General features: G+C 41.3%; 1 protein-coding gene across 1 annotated transcript in view; it reads right to left on the bottom strand.

Moving 5' to 3' along the window:
• Positions 1–3,873: 3,873 nt before the first annotated feature.
• The window catches only part of COLEC12 (collectin subfamily member 12), a 200,883-nt gene continuing 179,648 nt past the window's right edge, over positions 3,874–25,108 (bottom strand). Inside the window, exons 4-10 of the mRNA XM_019525997.1 lie at positions 17,511–17,609; positions 12,353–13,399; positions 8,500–8,988; positions 7,746–7,882; positions 6,519–6,628; positions 4,618–4,763; positions 3,874–4,046 (exon numbers count right to left, since the gene is read on the bottom strand). Coding sequence (XP_019381542.1) covers positions 4,024–4,046; positions 4,618–4,763; positions 6,519–6,628; positions 7,746–7,882; positions 8,500–8,988; positions 12,353–13,399; positions 17,511–17,609 — 2,051 coding nt within the window. The 3' untranslated portion in view covers positions 3,874–4,023. The remainder of the gene's footprint in view (positions 4,047–4,617; positions 4,764–6,518; positions 6,629–7,745; positions 7,883–8,499; positions 8,989–12,352; positions 13,400–17,510; positions 17,610–25,108) is intronic.

Here is a 25,108-nt window from a genome sequence, read left to right as displayed (position 1 = left end):
CAAAGTGTATGTCTGGGCACGTGCACTGTGGCAAAAAGCCCCAGCTCAAATTTGCACCACTTCTATTTGAGCTGCTGCAAGTGCACGTGCCTGCATGTGTGGATGCGCATGTGGGGGTTTATACATGTGACACTGTGGCAATGCTACAATGTTCTAATTAGAACACACAGCAGACTCGATTAATCAAGTCTGCTCTGACACATTCTAATTAGAACACATTGGAGCCTGTGTATCGGCACCCTAAGAGCTGGCATTTTCTGAGGGCTTCTGTGAGTCTAATAAGGTTGAAAACCATTGGCTTAGATAAAAGGAAGCTCTAAACATACACAAAACATTATCTAATGAGAGCATTACATATGATGTAGCTTTTAGTCATATTAGAATTTTCTTTTAAAAGTCTGAAACACATTTTTGAGCATTAAATCAGAATTTATTTTGAAAAAGAAACCAAAAGTTTTTTCCTGCATCGTGGAGCCAAAATAAATATTTACTACTAGAAAAAAACAATAAATGAGAACTTCTTTCTACAACTAGATGCCTTAGGTGTCATCAAAAGTGAGGGGGACAGCTGTGTGCATGAGCAGATAATCACTGTGTCCCTGAGTCAGGAGTAGGTAATAGGAACATTATTACCCATTACTGCCATCAGACAGCATTTAAACTCTTCATATAATAGCTATTTAATTCATAAACTGTAGACAGTCTTAAACATCTCAGTTCACTGGATAGGTTGATGGTGAATTTGTAAAACTGGCAACAAAGTAGTGTAGACACTCCTGAGGGAGCTTTAAACCACCTACTGGGTAGCAGTCTAGCCATAACAATACAGAGCTTGGCACTGACTAAGTTACCCTGCTTCTCAGCTCTGTGCATCATAAAGTACATCAACTGCTAAGGTAGGCCTGGTTTTCTCTACAATGCACTGCAGTCATTTCTGTGTTGGCAATTTAGACATAAATAATATGTCTAATGATATAGCTGCCAATAGCTTCTGAATGGGAAATTTCTCTGAAAAGGAGGACCTTGGGAGGATCACTTTCTGAAGAGTATTTTACTTTAAGAACATTGTAATATGCTTCTTATGGGGAAAAAGCAATCTTTTCACTGAAAGCACTATGTCTACAACTGTAGGAGAGGAAAGATGGCTTTGTGGTTAGGCACAGGACCAAGAGACAAGAAACTAAGGCTTTATGCACTGTTTTGCTACGCACGCTGTGTGTGATCATAAGCGCAAGTTGTGTCTCAATTCTACCAATCTGAAGCATGAATAATTCCATTTAGTCCGTTAGGTAGAAGATCAGGATGAGGCCTCTGGTGCTTCAATATTCCAGTACTCAAAATCAAAATATTAATACATCTCTAAATCACAGTGGCTCTGTGAGGTTTCATTTTAATGTGAGTATAACTGTAAGATGGAACGTTCAATAGGAGTTAAAAAGATTAATGCTGTCCCTGTCTGTCAAAAGATATCATGCTCATGTTACTGCCAGGTATATTGTATAAATATGTATTAAACATAGGGAAAACCTCTATAAATGTGTGTAAATATGTATATAGGTACCATAAGAGTCAGTTATCATCTGATTTTTAGTCAATCAATGACTAAAACGTACAAAGAAGATCTCTCCAGAAATACAACTTGTTTAAGAGAGCACTCCTTCTGATACAGATTTGCCTTAATGTTTCTTTTCCGTGTCCAATATAAACCCTATGATGGACTTCCAAATTTTTCTTTGTAGGTAGTTTCTTGGAAATTACATTAGGAACAGGGCAGATACTTAAGGAGCATGGAATTTGGGCTCTGGAAATTCTCATCCCAGAAAGGCAACCAAGGAAAGGATTCCTCCCCCATCCCTTGCTGCCAATCTGGAGCCTTGCTCAGAGAATGTGCATCACGGGAAGAGAAGAAAATAAGTTCACAAGTGGGCCAGCCCTGGCAATAGCAAGAGGGCGCTACAAAGGCTTATTCCTGTGGCACAGTGATAGGCACAGCATCCTAAGTTCAAGACCTTGATCTGGCTCAGCTGCATTTCCTCTGCTGCCCAGTGTTTTTTTTTCAATTTCCCCCAAGCTTTTAGGCATCACCAATCAAGGAGTCCCTCAGAGCAGGCTCCTGGTTTCAAGCCCTATGTAGCTGTGGAGTGACAGGCTTGTTGGACTCCTAAGAGTGAGGTCCTGGGTTCAGGATACTGTTCTGGCTTGGTCACACCTCCCTCCTGGCCAGCAGTGGCTTTTTATTTTTTCCAGTTCACCTTCCTTAGGTCCCACAGACAATACCCATTGTGGAGTCCGACAGAGCAGCTGGGTGTGAGTTTGGGACTCTCTTCCCTGGTGCCTTCCCCAGGTGAGGTGCCAAGCCACCCAGCTATTGCCATGGCAGTGGAGGGCAAAGTCACGGGGCCTGGCTTCAAACAGCCAAGTTGGAATGCCTGAAACTGCAATACAAAATCTTGTCCCTTTCCAGCCACGCTGCAGAATTTCAACAGGCTTTTCCACATGCAGCCACGGTAAACTAGAGGTTGCGAGGCAGTTGAAAAAACCCAACAAAATCTCTTTCAGATGGGTCCAAAAGGACTTACATGTTGGTGTAGCATGTGGCCAAACAGAGAACATGCAACACAGAACCCAAGTACATGGTTTCTAACTAATCTACTGCAAACTCTTTGTTTATTTATATTTAAGGCAGTCTTGCAGTCTAGGCAGCGGCTCTTTTGGGATGTTTGTTGGGTGGTGATATTTTCTCATTAGGCATGCTACATTCTTTTCTAGCCCACTATTTCTCTAGTTTGTTCAGTAAGGAAAAACTGGGCCAATGAAATACTGACATCAACTTACAGGAAAATGTTTTGGAAAAATGTATGTTGATTTAACCTTTCAGAGTACAGAATGTTTTATTTTGAAATCCATTTGTAAAAGAATCACATTTCATCATGCTCAACTTTTTGATTCAGTGTTATGAAATGTACTCCCTTTTAATGTCTTCTTAGTTTGACTTTCAAAGTAAGCAGCACCTGTTACACAAAAGCTCATAAACTTTCTTTTCTTACTCTAGAGAAATACTAAAAACCTTTGAAATATTATTTTATAAGAGCCAGTGATTTACTTCTGCAACATTTTCCAAGAATGAAGGGAGGGAAAGAGGGAGAAAATAGTAAAAAGACTTTACTTAACATGGCCAGTACCATACTGCTGATGAATCACTGGCTATGATCATAGCTATCATGAAGATTGTCCTTGCTCAACTTTTATGAAAGTCTAATCTGTAGGTATAAAATACTGAAAACTACCTAAAATCTGCTTCAAAGTTACTTAAACAGAATGATTCATCTGGTAAAATATGTAGCTTTCTAACTGGAAAAATATTTCTCTATGGCTGAGCAGAGGTAAGACTGACAACAAACCCTAATGATTTAGTAGTAGTACCTACAGTTTTCTTTGGCCCCTGTGTACTATATTTGTAAAAAAGACAATAAAAAAGAGAACAATTGTAAAAAGAAAATATTTTGTACAAAAATACAAAGTTTTAAAAGCTCTTAAAAGTATATTCCATATTATTGATAAGAATTGGACTATATATATATATATATTTATATAAAATCTATATATATATGTGTATCTGTGTAATTTTCCTACATTTGGGATTTTAGCAAATGAACTGTACTGTTTATACAGTAGCTTTATAAGTTTTTCCTATAGCTGAATGACCAAGAGTCTTACTCAGACTGACAAACTGTCTTTTCTCTGAAGTCAAAACTTGCATAAGTATATGGTTACTAGCTGAGGAAAAAAAATCTAACTGATTCAGTCCAATTGCATTTCCAAAAACTCTTCATGCCATGGGCTGAAGCCCTTGAAAAACTGCAAGATGGTAAGGAAGAGTTGTGGCTGAATTCTTTTTTTCCCCCTATTAAGCCAGTTTTCAGTGCTTCCTCTTTCAATTTTGTTGGGAGATGATGCAGTCCCATAGGATTTCTCTTCTTCAAGGAGATTTTAATCATTTGTAAGCATCTACGAATTCACAGCCTATTGTGCTCCAGATGTTTGGGCTAGAGTGAGAGAGAAAATTCATAGGTGAAAGGCTCATAAAAGTAAAATGAACTGCCAACACGGAAACTGATTGAATTTGAGATCTCTTGGAAACTCCTAACAAGAAAAATACTTTTTTTCAGAGATGGCCATATTAGGAGCTTGTACATACCCAACAGTTAGTACATTTTAAACTTAAATGTCTACTAATATAATTCATATTTATCTAGGAAGAGAGTTTATATATTTGATTTCCTCTGGCCCTGCCCTCACTCATCCTGTCCCCAAACTCCCAGCTGCTCTACTAGCCCCGCAGGCTGGATCCAGCCCATGAGCTGCCTATGTGACACTTGTGGCCCCAGGTGCCAAAGAAAAGCTGGAAGAAGGGTTAAGGGTTAAGTCTGTATATATCTGCCAGAGGGGATGGAGATCTAATTTATGAGAGGCTCTTCCTTCCTTACAAAACAGCCCTATACCCTCCACCCACACACAACAGGCATGGTTTGTCTTTGCTCCAGCTGTATAAACATGGCACAGGAGTTGGCCTTCTGTGGACAGGGCAAAACTATTCAAATCAAGCCTCAAGCTTACCTTTGTCCATATCTTTTTCACAAATAAAGTTGTTAATATCTTCACAGTGAAAGTCATTCCAGAGCCCAGCAGAGATTAACCCTGCACAATCTTCTCCTGGTCCATTCCCAGGGCTCCAGTTATCAGGTTGCCCAGTTTTCCAGTTTCTTTAAAAAAAAAAGTGGCCATTATTTCATAACTCAGCATCATATCATTGTTCTCCACATGCAAGAGATTAGCAAAAGCATCATGAGATCTGTTCTGAATGGGAAATGCACTCTTTAGCAAACAATACATGACTCTTACTGAAAATGGAAAACAGATGTGCTGCTGGGAAGGGAATCTACTTGGCCTAAGCCTGCCAAAGCTCAAAATCCTAAAATTAGACCAATGAACTACATTTTGGTTTGTGAGTGTACTTCCATACATGATGACAGTCCGTATCACATGCACATCCTCTGCTGTGTCTATTTCTTTGTTGCCAGCAAATGGTACTAGGGCATACAGGATTCTTCCTATAGTATTGCAATCCATATCATTCTGCAAACCATGGTGTAGATGGGTGTAATGGACTACAATCAATCCACAAAAGAAATTGGCTCAAGTATATTCAGATACCTTCTTTCTGACCAGATGCGAGCAAGTGAATATTATACTCAGTGGACAGGTGACCAACATACTTTATAAACCTTATGCCCTTTAAGTGGGTTAACTGCTTTGTTTATCACTTCTGTTCTCTTTCCCCACCATCACTTCTTTCAGCAGTGTCCCCTCTCCCTTTCCTCCCCTTTTCCCTCTCATTTTATTTAAATGACTCTATTCTTTTCTGTTTAGTACCCCAACTGTCTGCAAGTCCATTCATAGCTTCTGACAAACTAGGTTATCACATACAAAAGCTTATGCTCCCCTGAACAAGCTAGTCTATACTGCAATCCTGCCCTGCCTTCCACCTGATCTGAGGTTAACACAGCTCACTACCCTCTACTCATTGGAGAAACAGGTTGCTGAACAGACACTTGTGATTGCTGCATGAAATGGTGCCACAGGCAGCTAAAGAACATATCTTCTTGACACAGAGGGTATAAGCAAGCAGTGGGGAAAACACACAGCTTTCCAGAACTAACAAATCAAGTTCAAAATCAGGACTGACAGTTTTGAGGGCACTAGAGGACACTTAGGAGTACAGCATAATGAAAATCTGAAGGAATGGTGGCCATGACACAGGCCCCATAGTCATTTTGAAATTGGAGGATGGGCAGAAAGGAGGGTCAAAGTAGCTTCCAATTAGAGCCTAGCTCATTAACAGATTTGAAACACAGTTTCTTTCTGGAGCACCGCACACTGGACTCTCTAATCTCTGTGGTCCACTCCTTTGTATTGAAATGTAGAGTGGCTGCAATGTGCTCCATTTAGTACAAATTAGGTGAAGCCCACTAATTCTTGGTTAGTTGCCAGTTCATCTCCCAGTTGGCCAAAACTTGGACATCCTTGCTTTATATGTTTTCCATATGTTCAGTGCCTGTCATTTGGCTCTTGGCTAGTCATTTTTTACAAGAGCAAACTCTCTGTTTATGGCCATTTACAATGCAAATGAGGACAATTTAAACCAAGACTGAAAAAGTGTCTGTGCTTTCCACCCCAACTTTGTAATAACATTTAGAGGCAAGCACCTTGGCAAACAGCATTGTACTGTGAAGTTATAGTATTATTTCAACGTTCACTTTTCTTCTAAGCAAATAAAGCCTTGTGCACAGAGAAAGGAGAGGGGAGAAAGCAATATTGAACAACAGCACTAAACACAGAATTCCTTCAGTGGCACCCTTTAACCTGGGGTGCTACAAATCATGTACTGATACGTATAGTGGCAGTAAGAACAGTAGTGCTCTGCAGAAAGTAACCATTGCGGTTTTTTCAATACATACGTGTACACTGGTAAGGTTCCATCCAACCATTTCCACTGGTTTTCATGTTCTGAATCCGTAAGCCCAATCCAGAAGCTGCCTTTCCCTGCAATCTGTTTTTTAATCCATTGCTGTGAAAGAAAGAAGTAGAGTGACTGCATTTTATTGCTTTACAGAGCATGCAAACACATGCTTGGTGGATAATTGGCTTTCTGAAGACAAATCAAGTGCAATGCTCTTCCTCTTCCCAATGTTCCACTCCAGTGTTCCCCTTCTTTTTAATTTTGGATGACACCCTCCCTCATTCTCCTTCTTTTGTGCACTACTATCACCTCAACTAGAGAGTGAAGCAGTCCGAGGGGGCTCTGGGAGTGATTTTACCCTTCTTGTAACTGAAGCACACTCTTTCCAGATACAACTCTGCTGGCTGGAACTTCCTTGCCATGCAAAGGGACTGTAGTTTGTAACTCAATCATTTCTCCAGAGCTGTCAGTACTAGTTTCACTTTTGAGAGGTAATCACTAGTAGAGTACAAATGTTTGTAGAAGTTTTTAGGCAGCTCAAGGTGTGTTTTCAGGCCTGATCCTGTAACCCTTGCTTACATTAACAGACCCACTAAAATCAGTGACACTATTTGGGCAAGATCACTAAGCATTTTTGCCTTGAACACTGAGCTGTTGGTTAGACAGCAGTCAATGCTAGAGTTTTTAAATCAACCAAAACAAAGCCACAAGGTGTACTTTGTTATACCACTACTGGATGATAGGGATGTGTTGGCTATCATGCAATTATACCACAGTGACAAAAGGTATAGTTGTTGTTCATTATTGCTGCAATTCCTACAGAATATCTTCAGATCCCACTAAAGACTTAAGATGCTTATAGTAAAAGATGGAATTTTAAAATAAAGTATTTGCATCGATGGGAAGATACGATACAGACCATCTACAGCTAACAGTGGACTTTATCTTGAAGGGACTGAGCATTTCCAAGTCCCACCATCTCTCAAGGGTGCTGCAAGGGGGTGCATTAGCTTCAGGATCAGGTTCAGTGCTACCTGCACTGCTGTTCTGCACACTAAGGGCTAAGCAGACGTAGTTGTACAGAATTCTGGATGGGGTAATTCAGTGTGCTTATTTCACCACAGAAATGCAGGATACTCTTGGTTTCTTTATCCACTATGTGGGATCCATGTTCATAGCACCCTCAAACTGGCTACTGCTCAGAACAACAAACAAGGTTATTTACCTGCTCATCTTTGTTGTTTATGATAATCAGATGCGATGACCTTTCTTCACAGAAAGACTTTGCCTCTTCAAAAATTTCTCTCTCAAATGAAAAGTAATAGCATTTCTCTGTAAAGTTCTTCCAGTGAGCAGAACAACCTATAATACATAACCCTTCTGTTAAACTGACTTCCTATAAATCTATGAGCTGTGGTAATTTTTAAACCCAGCCTGAAACCTCCTTAAAGTAGGGATTATGCACAGTTCCACAGTAGGGCAATATAGGAGCTATCTGTGTGGTGAGCAATGAAAATGTACTTATCAGAAATCTGTGCCAGAATGCAGAACATAGTTTAACCACAGCAGGCTCAGGGGAATGGCTTATTACTCACTGCATTGCTGCCACCCGTTTGGCTGAAAGATACATTTTTTAAAATCAAATTCCAGAACAGCAGAAACAAAAAGGCAGACTTGGCTTTGCCATACAATTCTGAGCTCCATGTTCTGTGTCCCCAAGAACGTCATTCCTTCTCATGTCCTTGTGACAAAGTATTTAGTGGAACTCACAGATTTGTTAGAATCTGACAGGGCTACACCATGAGCACTTCTGCTATAGCCTCAAACTTGCAACATCTGGGCTGTCAACTGTGCAGCTTAGTGCCCACATCACCCCAGCCCCCCTCTGAGCACTGGGAAGTTCTAAGATAACAGAGGTTAATGGGTGAAATACAAATGCCAAGATAAGCAGCTATTCACAGTGTAGGTGGGTAGCTTACCATTAGCCTCAGGTGTTGATGTTGGTTCACTCTGCAGGGCCATTGGCATTCCTGTACCAGAGGGGCCAGGAGGCCCAGGTGGCCCCTTTGGACCAGGTAGTCCTGGTATTCCAGGCAGACCAGGCAGTCCTCGAGGTCCAGGTACCCCTGGCTCTCCAACCGTTCCTTGCAATCCTTGAAATCCAGGTGGGCCCTGTGGACCTGGAGGACCATCTTTACCAGGTGGTCCTGGTGGTCCTGGATCTCCAGTTGGTCCTGGCAGGCCAGTCTTGCCTGGAGAGCCTCTCTGACCTTTGGAGCCAGGTGATCCTCTGGAACCTTTTCCACCTTTTTCTCCGGGTGGCCCAATTGGACCAGGGGGGCCCTTTTCACCTGCCGGTCCTGGTGGTCCTGGCTCTCCCTTTTCTCCTTTCTGTCCTTTTGCACCAGTTGGGCCAAAAGACCCTGGAGGCCCCCTTTCACCTTTAGGCCCCCTTGGACCTGGAGGTCCTGGAACAATTGAAACATGGACAGTGGAGGGAACAAAAACCAAAAGGAGAGTTTGTTTAATTTATCTAGCCTTAAAAACATCTCTTCAAATACCTTAGTTATCCCTATTATTCATTGAGTCTTCTCAAAGTATATGATTCCATGCAGGACATGGACCTTGTAATTAAGTTCAGCAGGTATGTAATTCACCAAATGATCAGGAAAGGTTCAGGTCTCTAACAGCAGTGACTACCATTTGCTGTGCACCCATATGCCTGTCAAGTGAGAAGCAGACTGAATGCAGACCACAGGCCAGTTTGAGGAAGTAGGAAGAAAGAGAAAAAAACTACAGGCTATTTAAGAGCCATGCGATGGATGGGTAGTGAGCAGCAAGTGAAATGCAGGGTTGATGGAAAGGAAAGACTGAGGATCGGGAGATAGATAACAATCACAGCAGCGAAATCAGCATTACAACAATATATAGACAATGCAAGCCTCTAACCAGTAACTTTGTCCAATTTGTGGATAATTACCACTAAAACAATCATGGATAAAACTGTACTAGCCTAAGGTACATTAGTTCAGGTGTCATCTTTGTCCAGCCCAGGATAGCTTCTTGCTAAAGGCAAACAGGCTGCTCTCCAGTAAGGTGCAGCAGTAAGGTGCAGCAGCATTACCTATTTTGGGAACTACCCCAGCATAGCTACACATCTATCTATTCCTCACCCCAGTGCAGACAAAACCATTGTATGTGCTTGCCAGTCCAGTGCCTGAGACTACCTATTTATTGGATAATTATCAAAGAAAAAAGTTGCAACAATCACAAAAAGCAACGGGGACATGGTGAGAGCTTTCCACATTTAAACATTAAATTAGATTTGTATTCTGTTCATAAATGAGTGGATGTTTTAGGAAATTCTTATTTTCCTCCCAATCTGCTTCACTGATGGAGATTAAATGATAAACTCCTAACATGCCTAGCTCAATCTGTGAGAGAGGGTAAAAAAAAAAATAAAAATAAAGGTACTCTGGAATTTTATTATGAGTATGACTAACATATTTTGGATCCTGCTTCAATCTTGATTTATTCTGTGGACAGGTTTTGTTTCTGTAACCAGAGTTCAAGGCCTGACAGTTATTGGTTCAAACCAGGTTGGCAATGTTAGCTGGATTTAGAAGAATACTCGGCTCAGAAGAAACTGCACCTTTCCTAACAGCCTTATTTATGTTATTTACTTCACTGGAAAATAAAGTATTCTTTGATTAAACGAAACAGGATAGTTTCTGACCTGATCACAGCTGACTTAAAACAAAATAGGAACCTGTTTTTCACACTGGGTGGAACCACTCTGGGAATGATCCAATGTATATTTTTCAGCCATGCCCTCTTTAGCAGAGATTGGTTTCTTTAGGTTCCACACCTTCTATAGCTAATTTTGGAAGCTAAATTAAAAGCAGACCCAGCAGTTAGAACAAAATGTAATGAAGGAAGATTTTTTAAATAAAATCCCAATTCCAGACAGGTAAAGAAGAGATGGTAAACTTAGGAAGGTGGAAAAATTGCAAGCCAGATTGATACCTCTCAGTGGTGTTTCCTCTAAACTACCTGATGTGTGCAGCTGTGCAGGCGTGCCTGCCAGTGCAGCATGAATACACCTGTGTGGCTGCACACGTATGCATCTTAGAGGGAATGCTGCTTCTCAGGTTTAGAATTAGATAACGGAACAAAATGAGGTCTATGTAACAGAATAATGGGGAAGATTTTCATAAAATAAAGGAGAATTAATTTATCTAATCTTTTTTGATTAAAAATTATACTAAGGCTTTCTTGTCCTCTCTCTAGGGATAGAACCTAAAGACCCACAACACTATTAAAAAAGTGTAGATAGCAACTTTTGTGTCCTCTTGGGTACTGTTTCCTTTCTTAAGATTAACCTTTACCCTGGTGCTGCTAGACATGCTAGATGAGTGGCTGAGTGTTTATGTCATAGCCAAATTCTAGCTTCACAAAATCCAGCCAAGAGCAGGGGCTGGCCAGGATGGGTATGACACATGGCAGAAACAGAAATGGAAGATTTGCCATATTTGCAAAAAACCCTGGATTCTCTCCCAGCAAAATAGGGGACCAGGAAGCTCTGACAGCTATCCTAGACTCATAGCAAAGAAAATAATTTAGACACGTTAGCTGCAATACAGCAGGCACATCTACATGGGCAAATGATCTGGGAGCAGTTTACTCATGAGTAAACTACTCAAGAATAAACTCTCCTGGGCATGTGTCTACATGTGCAAGAGCACAGGAGAAGATTTGCTGCTCCTAGCAGCAGACTGCTCCCACTCCCTGTAGCCTTGCAACCAGCCCCTAAAGCAGCCAGGGGGAGCTCTAGGATCCTCCTAGCTGCTAACCCAGGGGCAAGGAGACAGCTGTCTCCAGGTGGGGGCTAGGACATTGCTCCCTACCCCATGGAACGGTCTACTGCTAGGGTGAGGACAATGTCCCTCTATCTTGGCAGCAGGGAGCTTCCAGCCCCCTGTCCATGATCGCAGCATCAGGAGATCTCATCTCCCAGCCCGAGTCCCATGGTCATGGGGCTGGGAGATCTTTATCCATGGAGCTGGTGCTGGGAGATAAGGATCTTTCAGTATGGCCCTCTGACCATGGGACTCTGCAGTTGCAGAGTGGGGCTGGGAGCTCCCTGCTGCTGGGGCAAGGGAACATTGTCTCTGTTTGGGCTCTGATAGTAGAGCCTACCCTTGCATCAGGCAGCTCTTGGGGGCAGGGAGCAATCTCCCACTCCCTACTGCCAGGGAGCACATTTGCTCCTGGTCAGGGGTTTACACATGCGCTACTGCACAGTTACTAATCATAAGTATATTTTCTCCTTGCATTTGCAGGTAGCAAATTTACTTACAATTAAAGCCATTTACTGAGCAGTAAGCATTTGCATGTGTGGATGTGGGTGCTTACTGTGCAGTAATCAGCTCTTTTGTGCAGTAAAGCATCTCGTGTAGACACACCCAGAAGAAGGCAGGACAGTGTGGCACTTTATAGACTAATTCTTTGATGTTCTCTGAATTAGTCTATAATAAGGTGTCACTTTGTCCTGCTTTCTGCCAAACTCATAGGAATTAGAATCACTTTTCTATAACACTGTGGCTAATGTTTATCCAGATCTTGTTCTTACCCAAGCTCTCTCATAACACATACATGCCAAGTCTATTCAGGATTTGTTCAGAATAATAGGATGCAGTCCAGAATATATATTTCTATATACCGTATAAGGCTGAAATAGTATGTGTTCATTTAAAGCTAGTAAAATTATATATCATTACTAGGGTTGTCCTTGAACAACAGACCAAAAGCATTATCTAAGATTCAGCTTACCTTGCAATATAGTGAAGTTCTTGATTAGCTGACCATGCTTGGAATCCACCAGCTTCATTTCTTCCATAATTACTGATAAATTTGCAACTTCAGTATCTAATCTTAATCTCATCGTATCCTGTTGCATCTTGAGAGATGTAGAATCTAAGCGAATATTGGCTAATGTGTTGTTCATAAAAAGCAGTTCATCGGAATGTTTACTTAAGGTGTCTGTACAAGTTGTCCTGACCTCATTGAGATTACCTGTCAATGTCCGTAGATGATGAGCAGTATAGCTGATATTGCTAATGATATTAACTATATCTGTTTCAAAGACCTGAAATCGTTCTTCAAATTGGTTAAATTTGGAAGCAGTTCTGTTCTCATAATCTCTGTGCTGATCTTGTAGCTCCTTAAGGTTTTGTTCATTGGCTTGTGCGATCACGGTAATGTTCTCCATTTGCCCACTGAATGAGCTGAGCTGACTGTTCATGTCTTCAAGTGTGTCATTGTTGGCTTTGGCCAATGCTGAGTTGTTTGCTGCTAATGTTTGTAAATTTTGCACTTTCTCCTTAAGCCAATCAGTATCCTTCCGTGCTTGAAGGACAACTTGCTGCAGATTTTGAAAATCATTCTTGATTCTTATGATAGCCAAACTTGTATCTTCCATAGACTTTTGCAAAACATTGATAAGATTCCTCTGCTGGATTTGTGTCAGATTTAAGTTGTTCAGATTCATGATGACCACATTATGTGAATGCATTTGGTTTTGTAAATTTGTTTGAATATTACTTGTGTCCTGCTGAAGATTGTTGATGTAGCCAGTGTATGCCTGGAGAGTTTTATTGACACCGATGATCATGAAAGAGTTGCTATCCAGGACACCTTTCATTTGGCTCTGCCTGTCATCTAATGCATTTCCAGACTCTTGCAGCTTCTCCAGTGTGTCCTCGTTTTTGGTAGTTTTCTCTGAAACCTCCTGAAGCTGCTGGCGAAGGGCTAGGATGTCAGCTCTGAAGCCAGAAAGTTCTGTGTTAGTGCTCACAGCTTTTTGTCCAGTTTGGTCATCTGTCAGAGAGAGACATTTTTAGAACCATTAACAAGTTATATTATTAAAAGTGAAATATAAAAAAGCACTCTCTTGCATTGTAAAAATATATAAAAGTAGTCAGGCAATCACAGCATTCAGTTGGTGGAACAATGGATTATCCTGCTTCTAATTCTTCAGGGCTGAATTCTGCCTCTGATGCACTTAAAAGTCAATGGAATATGATCCTTTATCTTGTTGATGGGATAGAATGAATAGTCTGTTGGCGCTATTGTGGAAGGAAGTTTACATATGTGTCACTAAAAGTCAGAGTTGTACTTTCTTTTAAAAATATCTTTTAAAAGAGAGTACTATAGAATATGTGGATTCATATGGTACTTACTATACTGAAAATAACTCATATGGTTTAGTGGAGTTCGACAAAGGAGAGGGTTATAAGCAGGGATCCTGTTTAAGAATTGCAAATTCTCTGATAAAAATGTGTGAATTTTCTGATTTAAAAACCCCCAAATCTGTGTTTTTCTGTGATTAAAATGAAACGCCACTATATATATAGGTATCAGTTCAACACAATTTATTGATACATTTACAATTTTCTGTTGGTCCAATCCTCCAATTTGTCTATGTCTCTCTGAATCCTAGCCCTACTCTCCAGCGTATCTACTACTCCCCCTAGCTTGATGTCATCTGCAAACTTGCTGAGGGTGCACTCTGTGCCATCTTCCAGATCATTGATGAAGATATTGAATAAAACCGGTGCCAGGACTAATCACTGGGGCACTCCTCTTGATACAGGCTGCCAACAAGACATTGAGTCATTGGCTATTACCCTCTGAGCCCAATGATCCAGCCAGTTTTCTATCCACCTTACAGTCCATTCATCCAACCCATACTGTCTGAGCTTGCCTGTGAGAATGTTGTGCGAGACTGTATCAAAAGCCTTGCTAAAGTCAAGGTATTCCACATCCACTGGTCTCTCTGCATCCACATAGCCAGTGACCTCAACACAGAAGGCAATCATTCTGGTCAGGTATGACTTGCATCTGGTGAATCCATGCTGACTGTTCCTAATCACCTGCTCCTCCTCCAAGTGCTTAGAAATGGATTCCTTGAGCATGTGCTCCATATTTTTTCCAGGGACTGAGGTGAGGCTGATCAGTCTGTAGTTCCCTGGATCCTCCCTTTTCCCTTAAATATTGGAAACTATATTTGCCTTTTTCCAATCATCTGGGACCTCTCCCAATTGCCGTGAGTTTTCAAAGATGATGGCCAGTGGCTCTGCAATCACATCAGCGAACTCCCCTACCACCCTTGGGTGCATTCTGTCCAGCCCCATGAACTTGAATATGTCCAGTTTTTCTAAATAGTCCCTAACCTGTTCTTTTGCCATAGTTGGCTGCTCACCCTCTCCCCAAACTGTGCTGCCAGGTGCAGTAGTTTGGGAGCTGATCTTGCCTGTGAAGACTGAGGTGAAAAAGGCATTGAGTACTTCAGCCTTTTCTGCATCCTCTGTCACTAGGTTACCTCCCCCATTCAGTAAGGGATCTACACTTTCCTGATCCTTCTTTTGTTACTGATATACCTGTAGAAACCCTTCTTGTTACGCTTCATGTCCCTTGGTAGCTGCGACTCCAGTTGTGCTTTGGCCTTCTTGACTTTATCCCTGCACATTTGAGCAATGTTCTTATACTCCTCTCTAGTTGTCTGTCCAAGATTCCACTTCTTATAAGCTTCCTTTTTGTGATTTAACTTACTAAAGAATTTGATCCTAAGCCAAGGTGGTCTTCTACCATACTTGCTAGTCTTCTTGCACATTGGGATGGTTTGTTCCTGTACTCTCAGTAAGGTTTCTTTAAAGTACAGCTAGCTCTTCTGGACTCCTCTCCCCCTCAGTCTGCTTTATTCAAGTCCAGAGTCCTTACTTTTTTCCTCTCCTTCCTTCCTTGTTGAAATTGAGAACATGAGGAAACAATTGGGTGCCTATATTGAACCTAATTACAGTAAAAGCTGTGTTAACCAGAATTTTACTAACTGGAACACTCTATTAACTGGAATTTCCAATATCTCCCAATACAAATCCTCACTTTAGCAACTGGAATCTTTTCCAAGTCTATCTGGCATGCGCATCAAGTATTTCTGTTGTTTACATTAGTTAGTGACACTGCCGTGAGAGGAGCTGCTGGACTCCTTCTAGTTGATATCCACATAGGCAGAGGGAGAAAATTTTGACGCGGGAGGGCTGTGCCCCACCCCAGGCAGGAAAGTCTGCGGGGGAAGGAGCAGGGGGAGAGGGAAGGGATCTGCATGGGGTAGGGCATGCTGCTGCTGTGGACTGGGGCCGATATAACTCTCAGATAATGAGAATTTTTAGATAACCAGCACCCTCTTTACCCCACTCATGCCAGATAACAAAGCTTTTATTGTATATCTGTTTTGCTATGATTGGGTACCTATACACATGCTCAGGGGTGTTGGGGGGGGCACTTTAATTAAAGCAGTTCCCGGAGACCACTCTAATTAAAACACCACAGTATCACATGTATTAAGTTCCACTGCATTTAAAAATGGCCGCAGGACAGTTAAAGCACCTAGCAGAGCCGGACACAGGCATGGGTGAACGGGGCAGCTGCACAGGGCCCGGACAGAAAGGGGGCCCCAAAAAGGTATTTTAAAATTATTATTATCATTATCTCTGGAGAAGAGGGGCCCAATACTAAAAGTTTGCCCAGGGTCGCCAGGAGTCTAGGTAAGGTGCTGCACCACAGCGCCCATTTTTAACCTGATGTGGGGGTTTACATAGGATGCTACAGTGATGCTAGAGCATTCTAATTAGAATGCGGAGCAGACGTGATTAATCAAGATTCATTGAGAACATGAGGAAACAACTGGGTGCCCATACACATGCTCCAACGTATTCTAATTAGAATGAATTGGAGCACATGGATAGGCACCCAGTTGTTCCCTCATGTTCTTAGTTTCAGTAAGTTAAAACCTTTACACTTTGAGGAGCCACACTTTTATTGCTCACACTGAACTATCATGTAATTCTGGTTTGCATGTAATATATTTTTACACGTATAATGAAGTTTTCTAGACTGCCAAACCATAAAAAGCAGAGAAATAAATGGTTAGCACTTCATGTAAATCCCATTTATCAGTGTATTACCTCAGCCTCAACCATTTCCTTCCACTACTCATAGCCCATATATCTCCAGCCTCACATTTGCTCAACCTTAAAATTTAATCATGTTTACTAATTCAACGGTGATATATTTCTGTGTTTAGAAGATTTTAATAAATCATACTAAACACAGTTCTGAGTGTAGTTTTATTGTACAAATGAGGCCTGATGACTGTTTGCAGTGGTGGATCATACTTCATTCAAAAATGTTTATACAAAGTTATGCAAATAGACAGTTTGTCAGAATGCAGGTCTTTTCCCTTCTCTTTGTCTTACTCCTGGACCCTCTGTTCAAGTTCTACTTCTCCCTCAACTCTTCTTGCACACAGCCTGAACTCCAAAGACAACTCATAGTCTCCTCCAGCCCTACAACCTACATTTCCTCCATGCCAACTCCACCATAACCTGACTTCCCAGCACCCCTTAAAGAGCTCCTTTACTCTTATCCATTTGGACAGTACCAATTAATAATCTGTTGATCTACACACACATATATATATATACACACACGCACATATATACACTCTTATCCACACACACACACACACACACACACACACACACACACACACACACACACACACACACACATATCCAGATGTATGTTTAAACTTTCCCCAGTTTGGAGCAGATTTAAAATCAGAATTGATGTTACTGAGCTTTTCATACTAACCATAGCACGCTACACAAGAATGCTTCAGAACAAATCTAATCACAGCAGTTCCAAACTGCGATTAATCTAAATAACAGAATAATGCAGAAAGCTGTACATGTCTTCAGCTCCAACATTTCCTTTCTTTGAATTCACCACTGCAAATGCAGATGATTGTAACTGTCGGAAGATGGTATTTTATCTTGCTTTGGTCAGATATTCATCAGACTCATCAAGGATGCCTGATAAACATTTCTCCATCTCCCATGATGATACCCCTAAACAGCATGCAGGTTACCTAATTTCTTCAGACCACTTTCCACTTCTGTGAGTTTTTCATTGTATCTTCTATGGGATGTTTCCATGCCACCTGTAACATTGTCCATTTTTTCTACAACTGGGAACACAAAAGCAATGAGTTAATAAGCACTTCCATTTCTATTCTGGAAGCATCATGTAAAATTCAAGTAATTAAATATAAGTAATTCATGATTTTTAACAACAGATCATATAGAACAGCAAATAAACAAGAGTAATAAATGATAGAAAAATACAAAATAATTTAGGTCATAGATATAAAATCCTTAAGCTATTTACCTCACTTGCCTTTAAACTCCACAATCAGATTACTCTACAGAATTTCAGAATATGTTGTTTTCTGCTTGTATAACCTAATACTCTGCTAGGCAGTCCTTCAATATATTTCCATCAATTTTTTCTTGTGATAATAAATAGATTTGTGGAGATTCCTCTTCGAGAATCTTCCTCACAAATCTACTTTTTTCCAGTACTTAAATGCTAATGGTATCCCACGGTCCAGTGGTGATGTGTAGGGGGTGTATGTGCACCCCCTGAGAGTGCTGGTGCACCCCTGACAGGCTTTACCCCCCACTTAGGCAATGGGCGGGGGGGGAGGGTAGGTGGGAGCGCCAGTGCCCCAGCCTGTGAGTGCCAGCCCGGGAGTGGGAGCGCCAGATGAAGCCCAATGGCCACTTCCCAGTCAGCATGATCGGCCGTGGCCCTGGTCGGCTAGATTGGCCATGGGGGGCCCCCCCAGTCACTGACTGGTTGCTGATGAGACAAATGTCCCCCACCCCAGACTAAGGTGGCACCAGTCACCAATGTCACAGGATAATGAAAGTATGCTGTGTGCTAGAAGTTTGTTCATAATAAGAGGGTAGAATAACAGGTCACAAATAAAAGGACAGAATTTATTTTTATTTGCTCTGTGTTATTTCTGTTTCTTACTAATTATAAACTACTTTCCAAGCTACTAATTTTGGCATCAAGGGCATTACTTCTAAGGTAGGATTCTTAAATGATATTTTCTGAAAAGCTAAGGAACTGTTAATCATCTTGATAACTATATAAAGGTACTCATTTTTAAAAAAAAATAATTCTGACTTGTAAGGGTTTATGCAATAGTCATTTAACAGCCATACACTTATGCTCTTTCTAGTGTGCTCTTTGTTTTAAAGGTCTGAATTATTCTCCTGGCAGTGATACATTTAACTGATTTTATGGTAATGATATGAAGGAAGATGATGAGAGCCAGACATAAGAACTCTTGAGATTCACAGTGATAAAAATATGCATCTATTATATCATGCCAAAACTCATGTCTTATAACCAGATTACCTAGCTACAAGTTGTCTGTGGTGGAAGGTCCATCTGAGTTGTTCCTGGAGGGGCTCCAGGAAGCTCTGAGTCTCAATGTGGTATGTCCCCAGCCACATGTCATGAGGAAAAAAAAGTTACTGCATCATGTCATTGGATGTAGCAGTCAATTCTATGAGGCAATGTGAAAATAACTGGCACAGCCAGCCATAGCCTTGCATCCACTTCATCTTCCCACCCTTTGCAGGAGGGACACAGGCAAGGGAAGAGCAGCCCGCATGCTTCACTTAGTATAGGACCTGAGACTGTGCCTGGTTCTTGTGTTAGGAGTAATTTCAGAAGCTCTCCTCTTACACTTTGCACCCTCAGAAAAATCATATATAATTTGCACCTGTAATTTGTGGTAGACAAGTGCTTCTCAATCCTTTATTTCCAATCCTCAATTCCTTCCCCCTTGTTTTTTCTGAAAGGAGGTACATGTATATAGCAAGCTTTTCATTCTTCAAAAACATAGAACAGGCAGACAGAGGGCTACAATCAGCATTGGTGTAACTACATGGAGGTATTTGGAGTTACAGTATAGATAAATTTGGCCTCATGGTTTTTTGAGGAGCTTGAACATTCTTGGGTGCAAAGCTTCCTTTTTTCTCCTTTCCATAGTGCTAATGAGCTGGCTACACAAAGGCCCCAGTGTGTGTGTATAAAAATAGAGCCAGGGAGCAGAGATCTGCATTTCAGGGCTGGTGTGATGGCAGCTGGCCTGCTACCTTCAAGATCTATGCTGATAGAGATCCAGAACTAACACTTAATGTAACAGAAGGCAGCTGTTTCTCGGTCCTTTTTCTTAATTTATTTCACTCAGAACTACTTAAGAACCTAGCAGAGATACCAAATAAAATCTTAAAACTTTTTTAGAGTCTCCTTGAAAAAATAATCTCTATCACAAAGAGAAACTAAACCAAATGCAGATGTAATAGTGGCTGTCTGATTTTTAAGGGAAAAATATTTTTCACTGTCTTCCACCTTACCAGGGATTTTCTCAAAAATAGCAGTGGTTTCCTATGAAGCATTCTTTTTTTATTTAAAGGTAGAGAAATGCCATACAAAATATTCCTTCTAAATCAAATTAGGGAGGATACTTGAGGTCTCCCTCTAGCTCCTTTCCTCTTCTAGACTAAAACTTCAGTACCACAAAACACTCAGGCATGCTTTTAAGTACCACTGACTTGAATTGGACTTCTGCATATCTTTAAATGCTATGTCTAGAAAAGACTTAAAGCAGGACTTGAGCAGACCTAAATCCAAAATGGTTATCTAAAAACACCCCATCCATTTGTTGCTGAAACATGCTTGGCACTTCCAGGTTTGATGTTAAAGTTCTTTCGGTGCCTTGAATTCTGCTTCTTGGCAAACCCAGAGCAGCCCCAAATAGACAACAACTACCTCTTGCTTAAGCCAAACTAGGATTCAGGAACTAGATAATCCTTTGCCTAAGTCTCCAAAAGGTCTGTTGTGATAGTTACTCTCACAACATGCTCACCACACACCAACCAGCTTGGACTTCTTGCAAATTGAAGTTATGATCACTCTTGGTGAAGGAAGTTGTATCCACCTTTTATATTATAATACCTTACTGGTTACAGCACTCACCTAGAAAGTAGGAGATCTGAGTTTTATGCTTTCCTCAGCCAGACAGGATTTAAATGCACATTAAATCCCAGGAGAATGGTTTAATCACCAAGCTATCAGCTATTCTGGTTTGGGTGGCAAAGAATGTAAAATTCATGGTGAATGACTGGGATTGCTGAATGGGTGATGTGTTATTAGAAAAAGGTACCTGAGGTATAGTTGGACCCTCCTGGACTTTTTCCATCTCTTCATTTCCTCATACATACGGAAGTAAGGAATCACAAAGAAAATATGACTCTGTGTCCTAGTAGTTAGAGCACTTACCTGGGAAGTCATGGGTTTTGATCGCAGCTTTGAAGTCTGTTTTGATATTTTTTTCCAATCATTGATTTATATAAAATACAAGATCAGGCCTAAGGGTCTCACTGTCAGCTGTTTCATTTCCCAGTCCCTATTCTTACATTCTTTGCTACACAGGGGCCTGGTTTCAACAAGAGGGTTAAATACATCTTTCTGTGCATCCCTGACCAGCCTACAGTCTGGTAGTTAGGCAAGCTTTTTGGTGATGGCTGATGTGGATTTGAACTTCCTCAGATTGGGGAAAGAACTTTATCTACATTTCCCACTCCCTGGATGAGTGCTGTAATCACTTGGCTATTATATGACATCACCACTCCCTTATATGTCATCACCACCTCTTCCTCTGGCCTCATCTTAAACAAGCAAGCTCTTTTGAATTCTGTAAAAGAATGGTTGTTGTCAACTATCCTCAGAAAAGTGTTCTGGGTTCTCAGACAGGCACTGACAGTACAGTGAGTGGTGGGATTTCAAACTCTGGAGTGGTGTGTTTCCTTCTGGCTAACTCTAGCCGCTACTTGCTCAGCATGTGAGCTTTCTGGATCTCCATTTTGAAGTGTCTGACTCTCCCCGTGCTTTATATATGAAGCCTCAGCTAGATTCCAGATTCTAACCTAGGAACCAGTCGGCCTAAGCCCTTAATTGGATTTAGCCTTAAGTACTTCCCTGACTTTAAGTATACTGCATTAATGGCCACCCGTTGGGCCCTTTTGGGGATTTGGGGTTTTAGATGATACTAAGTTGTAAGACTGCTCGTTCTTGTTACGTTTGTGATTGATTATAGAATATTTCTAGATATAGATAGATATGCACGTGTGTGATACATTATCTGTATTGCATTCTCATTTATTTGCTAGCCATATTCATTTTTGCAGTATTTTAATAAAGTTCTTGGTATGATTCCTCTGTAGAAAATTATTGTTTTTCTGGGAACAAAGGGGCTGGTTTAACATCTTTCTTTTGAATCTACCTCCCCTGCGGAAACCATAGATTTGGTAAGCCAGGCAGCAGCCACCTAGTTATGCTTCCTGGCAGTAATTCAGCAATCTTAATTAAGAAAAAGGATCTCTTTATAAATTTATGACCATTAAGAATAGGTGCACCAGTAAGTTAGAAAATTTCAGATATTAATACCTATTTTCAAGCTGCTGGTTTTACTTTGCCTCTTATTCTTTCTCTTGCTGTAAAAGTGAGTGAGAGAACACAAACTTTTAAGCCACAATTTGGCTTTGAGACAAATCCTGCACAATTTTAATCAGTAAGCACCACTTCCTATAATCTAAAAATAATAACAGTAAGTTGGTATAACTCTGGATTGTAAATTTTGAGCTTTGATAGGCTTAGTGTTGTACTCTGCTCATGCAGATGCTGATGGGTCAGGCTGGGGCATGAGGGTGCTCCAGTGCGAGGGCTGCCTGCCAGCTAGCCCCACACTGGAGCACCCTCGTGCCCCAGCCAGACCTTCTACAACATGTTGAGCTAGGTCGGAGCACCCCAGGCTGGCAAGCTGACCCCCACCCCCTGGATCCCCTGCCAGCTGGGGCTGTTCTGACCTGGCTCAACATGCTGCATTCCTGGGTGCATGTGTGAATGTGGCACCCAGAAGCAATACACTCCAGTGCAAACTGCTTGGGAGTTTATTCAGTTGAATTAATTGCATGTGTAGATATGCCCCCTGCATAGGTGGAACAGGCAGTAACTGATACCATTCCCTCTGACCTCTAACCAGTTTCAGATTCCTTACTTCCTTATGTATGAGGAAATGAAGAGATGGATAAAGTCCAGGAGGGTCCAACTATACCTCAGGTACCTTTTTCTAATAACACATCACCCATTCAGCAATCCCAGTCATTCACTGAGTTAGCCTTGCTGAATCACCTTCTAATGATGTTTCCACCTCTGTATGGTTGAAAAATTACATTAAAGTTTCTCATAACCCATCGGTTCCCTCTGAAATGGCCACTCACCATCACAATGGCTCTTTATTTACTCATGAAGGGACAGAGGAAACTGATGAAACCTCTGACAGACTCAGAAAGCACTCAGTTTGTCTGTGTGGCTGATGTGAAGACTATTGACTAGCGTAGTCAAACTATTCAACCCCCTAGACTTTTGACTCAATATTGGGAGAGTCTTAATGAAAATGTTGATTGCTTTAATTTCACAGATCAGGACAAATTACTTGTTTTGCCAAATATTCTTCTACTGGGTTCACGGATCTATTCCCAAAGAGATGCAAACTGGAAATTGTTTCCAGTGTTATCAACAAACTAACTTCTATTTTGTTTTGCTTTCAAGGACCACTCAGCATGCTGATAAGCCAGCCAATGAGTATCTCAGCTGTCTTGCTGCAGCCTGGCAGGTTGCAGGATAGAAGGAACCTGTTAATTATCTAGCTTTTATTGAGGTTTTAGTTGCTAATGCTCAGTCTTTTATTAAAGGATAGGGCAGTCTCCATGTAAACTCCCATAGTGAAGGGGATGACAAAATGAATATTTTCTTTACACAGGAGTATCAGAATTTCCTGAAGGCAAAAATAAAGGTAAACTAAACCTGTGGCTATGATTAATTCAGCTCCCCAAACAGGAGGCAGGGATCACTTTTAGCAACACTCTCTCAGATTGGGAACCTTCACAACCCCAAGTCAGTGCAGATTTCCAACTAACCAACAATTTCTTCCCTTGGGGGATGAGCACATAATTTGCACATGGATCCTTTACGGAGTGGGAAGATTACAGTCTGTGAAAGCCCTGGTGTCCTGACAACCCTTTTAGTTTCGTTTCACTCCAACACTGGCTCTAACTTCTTCATCCCCTTAATTAACTAGATGCTTACATCTCTCAAGGACCTGATGGAGAAGGTCAACCATCTGCTTCAATTTAAGGAGGTTGCAACTTCTTCCACAGTTTCTTGCAATTCAACTTCTCCTTTCAGCTCTGCTTCTGCTTTACTGATCTCTGCACCAGCAGAGGCTGGGAGGGGAGGAGGCAGACACAGAACTGTCTGCATGAAGGTATGATCTGGTTTACCTGGTATGTAATTTGAAAAAACAACTGTTGTAATTTCCCTATGATGCCAACAGCCCCCATCAAGTTGTTTTCTGGCTTCCATTACCATGTATCTCTGGTAATAAAGAATGTAGAATCCAAGTGTTGATGTGGGTAGGGGAGCACCCAAGTTGCTTTTTAGTGGATGCTGGGGTCACAGTTTCAATGCTAAATCATCCTCATCCTGAACAATGTCTATGGGCACATGAAATTCCAATCAAAATTGAGACATTTACCAAGAAACAGAGAAAGAGATGCTTGTCTAAGTCCCTACAATGTGTTTTAGGCAATTTGGAATGTGAGCATGTTTTTGCCCTACACAAATTACCTTACCTGTCTAACCTATTGGGATATGTTTTTTTGAGGGAAATTTAGATTGGTCCTTGGCCTTGCTAATCAAATAACCTGCCAATGGCAGGAGAAGGGATTGACATCTCCTTTAATAATTAAATTAAACATATAATATCCATGTACTTAGTTCATTCAGAATCAATGCATGCTACCTGTTTCAAAACTGCTGCTAGTTCTAGCACAGGTACTCCATAGACATACTTTTGAGCAGCACTTTATCACCTACTTATGTCGCACAAACTATGCATGATATTAGTCCAAAACCAAAGGCTTATGATTCACCACATAGTTCATTGGGCTGGGTCCCAGAAGAGTTAAATACACAGTAACCCCATAGCTCACCACTGCTCAGTGCAGGTGTGTGCTTCAGATACCCCCATAAAGGATCCAGGTGCTAATTATCTCCCACTCATACCTAGAACCGGATGTTCTCATCACAAGTCCTGGGATGCTCCAAAAATGTATATGCAGACAAGACTCTCTGTAACCTGGACTGGCTTCACCTCACGGGGGGTAGAGCTCTACTAATCATATGTGCCATAGGCTGAAAGGGGGGCCAGCAGAGGGCTTCTGGGTGAACTGTATGCAGTGAGATGGCTCACCATGACTTGAAAAAAGAGTCAGCAGTGAGGGAGGCTGCACTTAATGGACACTACCATATGTCTTATTCAGATGAGCTACACTAACCTATTGTTGAGGTAGGCTCCCATCAGCATGTTTGCCCAACGTGGGCCATGTGTTTTATAGTCATGCTCAGTGTTGGCTGCATCAACTTCATAGCTGGTTTCCATTGCTAAGCACATGCTGCTTTTGGCAGCAGTTTAATGATAGACAATGTATTTAGTAAGACTTTCTTTTATGTGATTATAAGATGAAGGGCTTCCCCCCCCCCCCC

Source organism: Gavialis gangeticus, unplaced genomic scaffold (genome assembly GCF_001723915.1).
Source record: "Gavialis gangeticus isolate Ggan-Ray unplaced genomic scaffold, GavGan_comp1, whole genome shotgun sequence".
Lineage (NCBI taxonomy): Eukaryota > Metazoa > Chordata > Crocodylia > Gavialidae > Gavialis > Gavialis gangeticus.
This window is presented reverse-complemented; position numbering and strand designations above follow the sequence as displayed.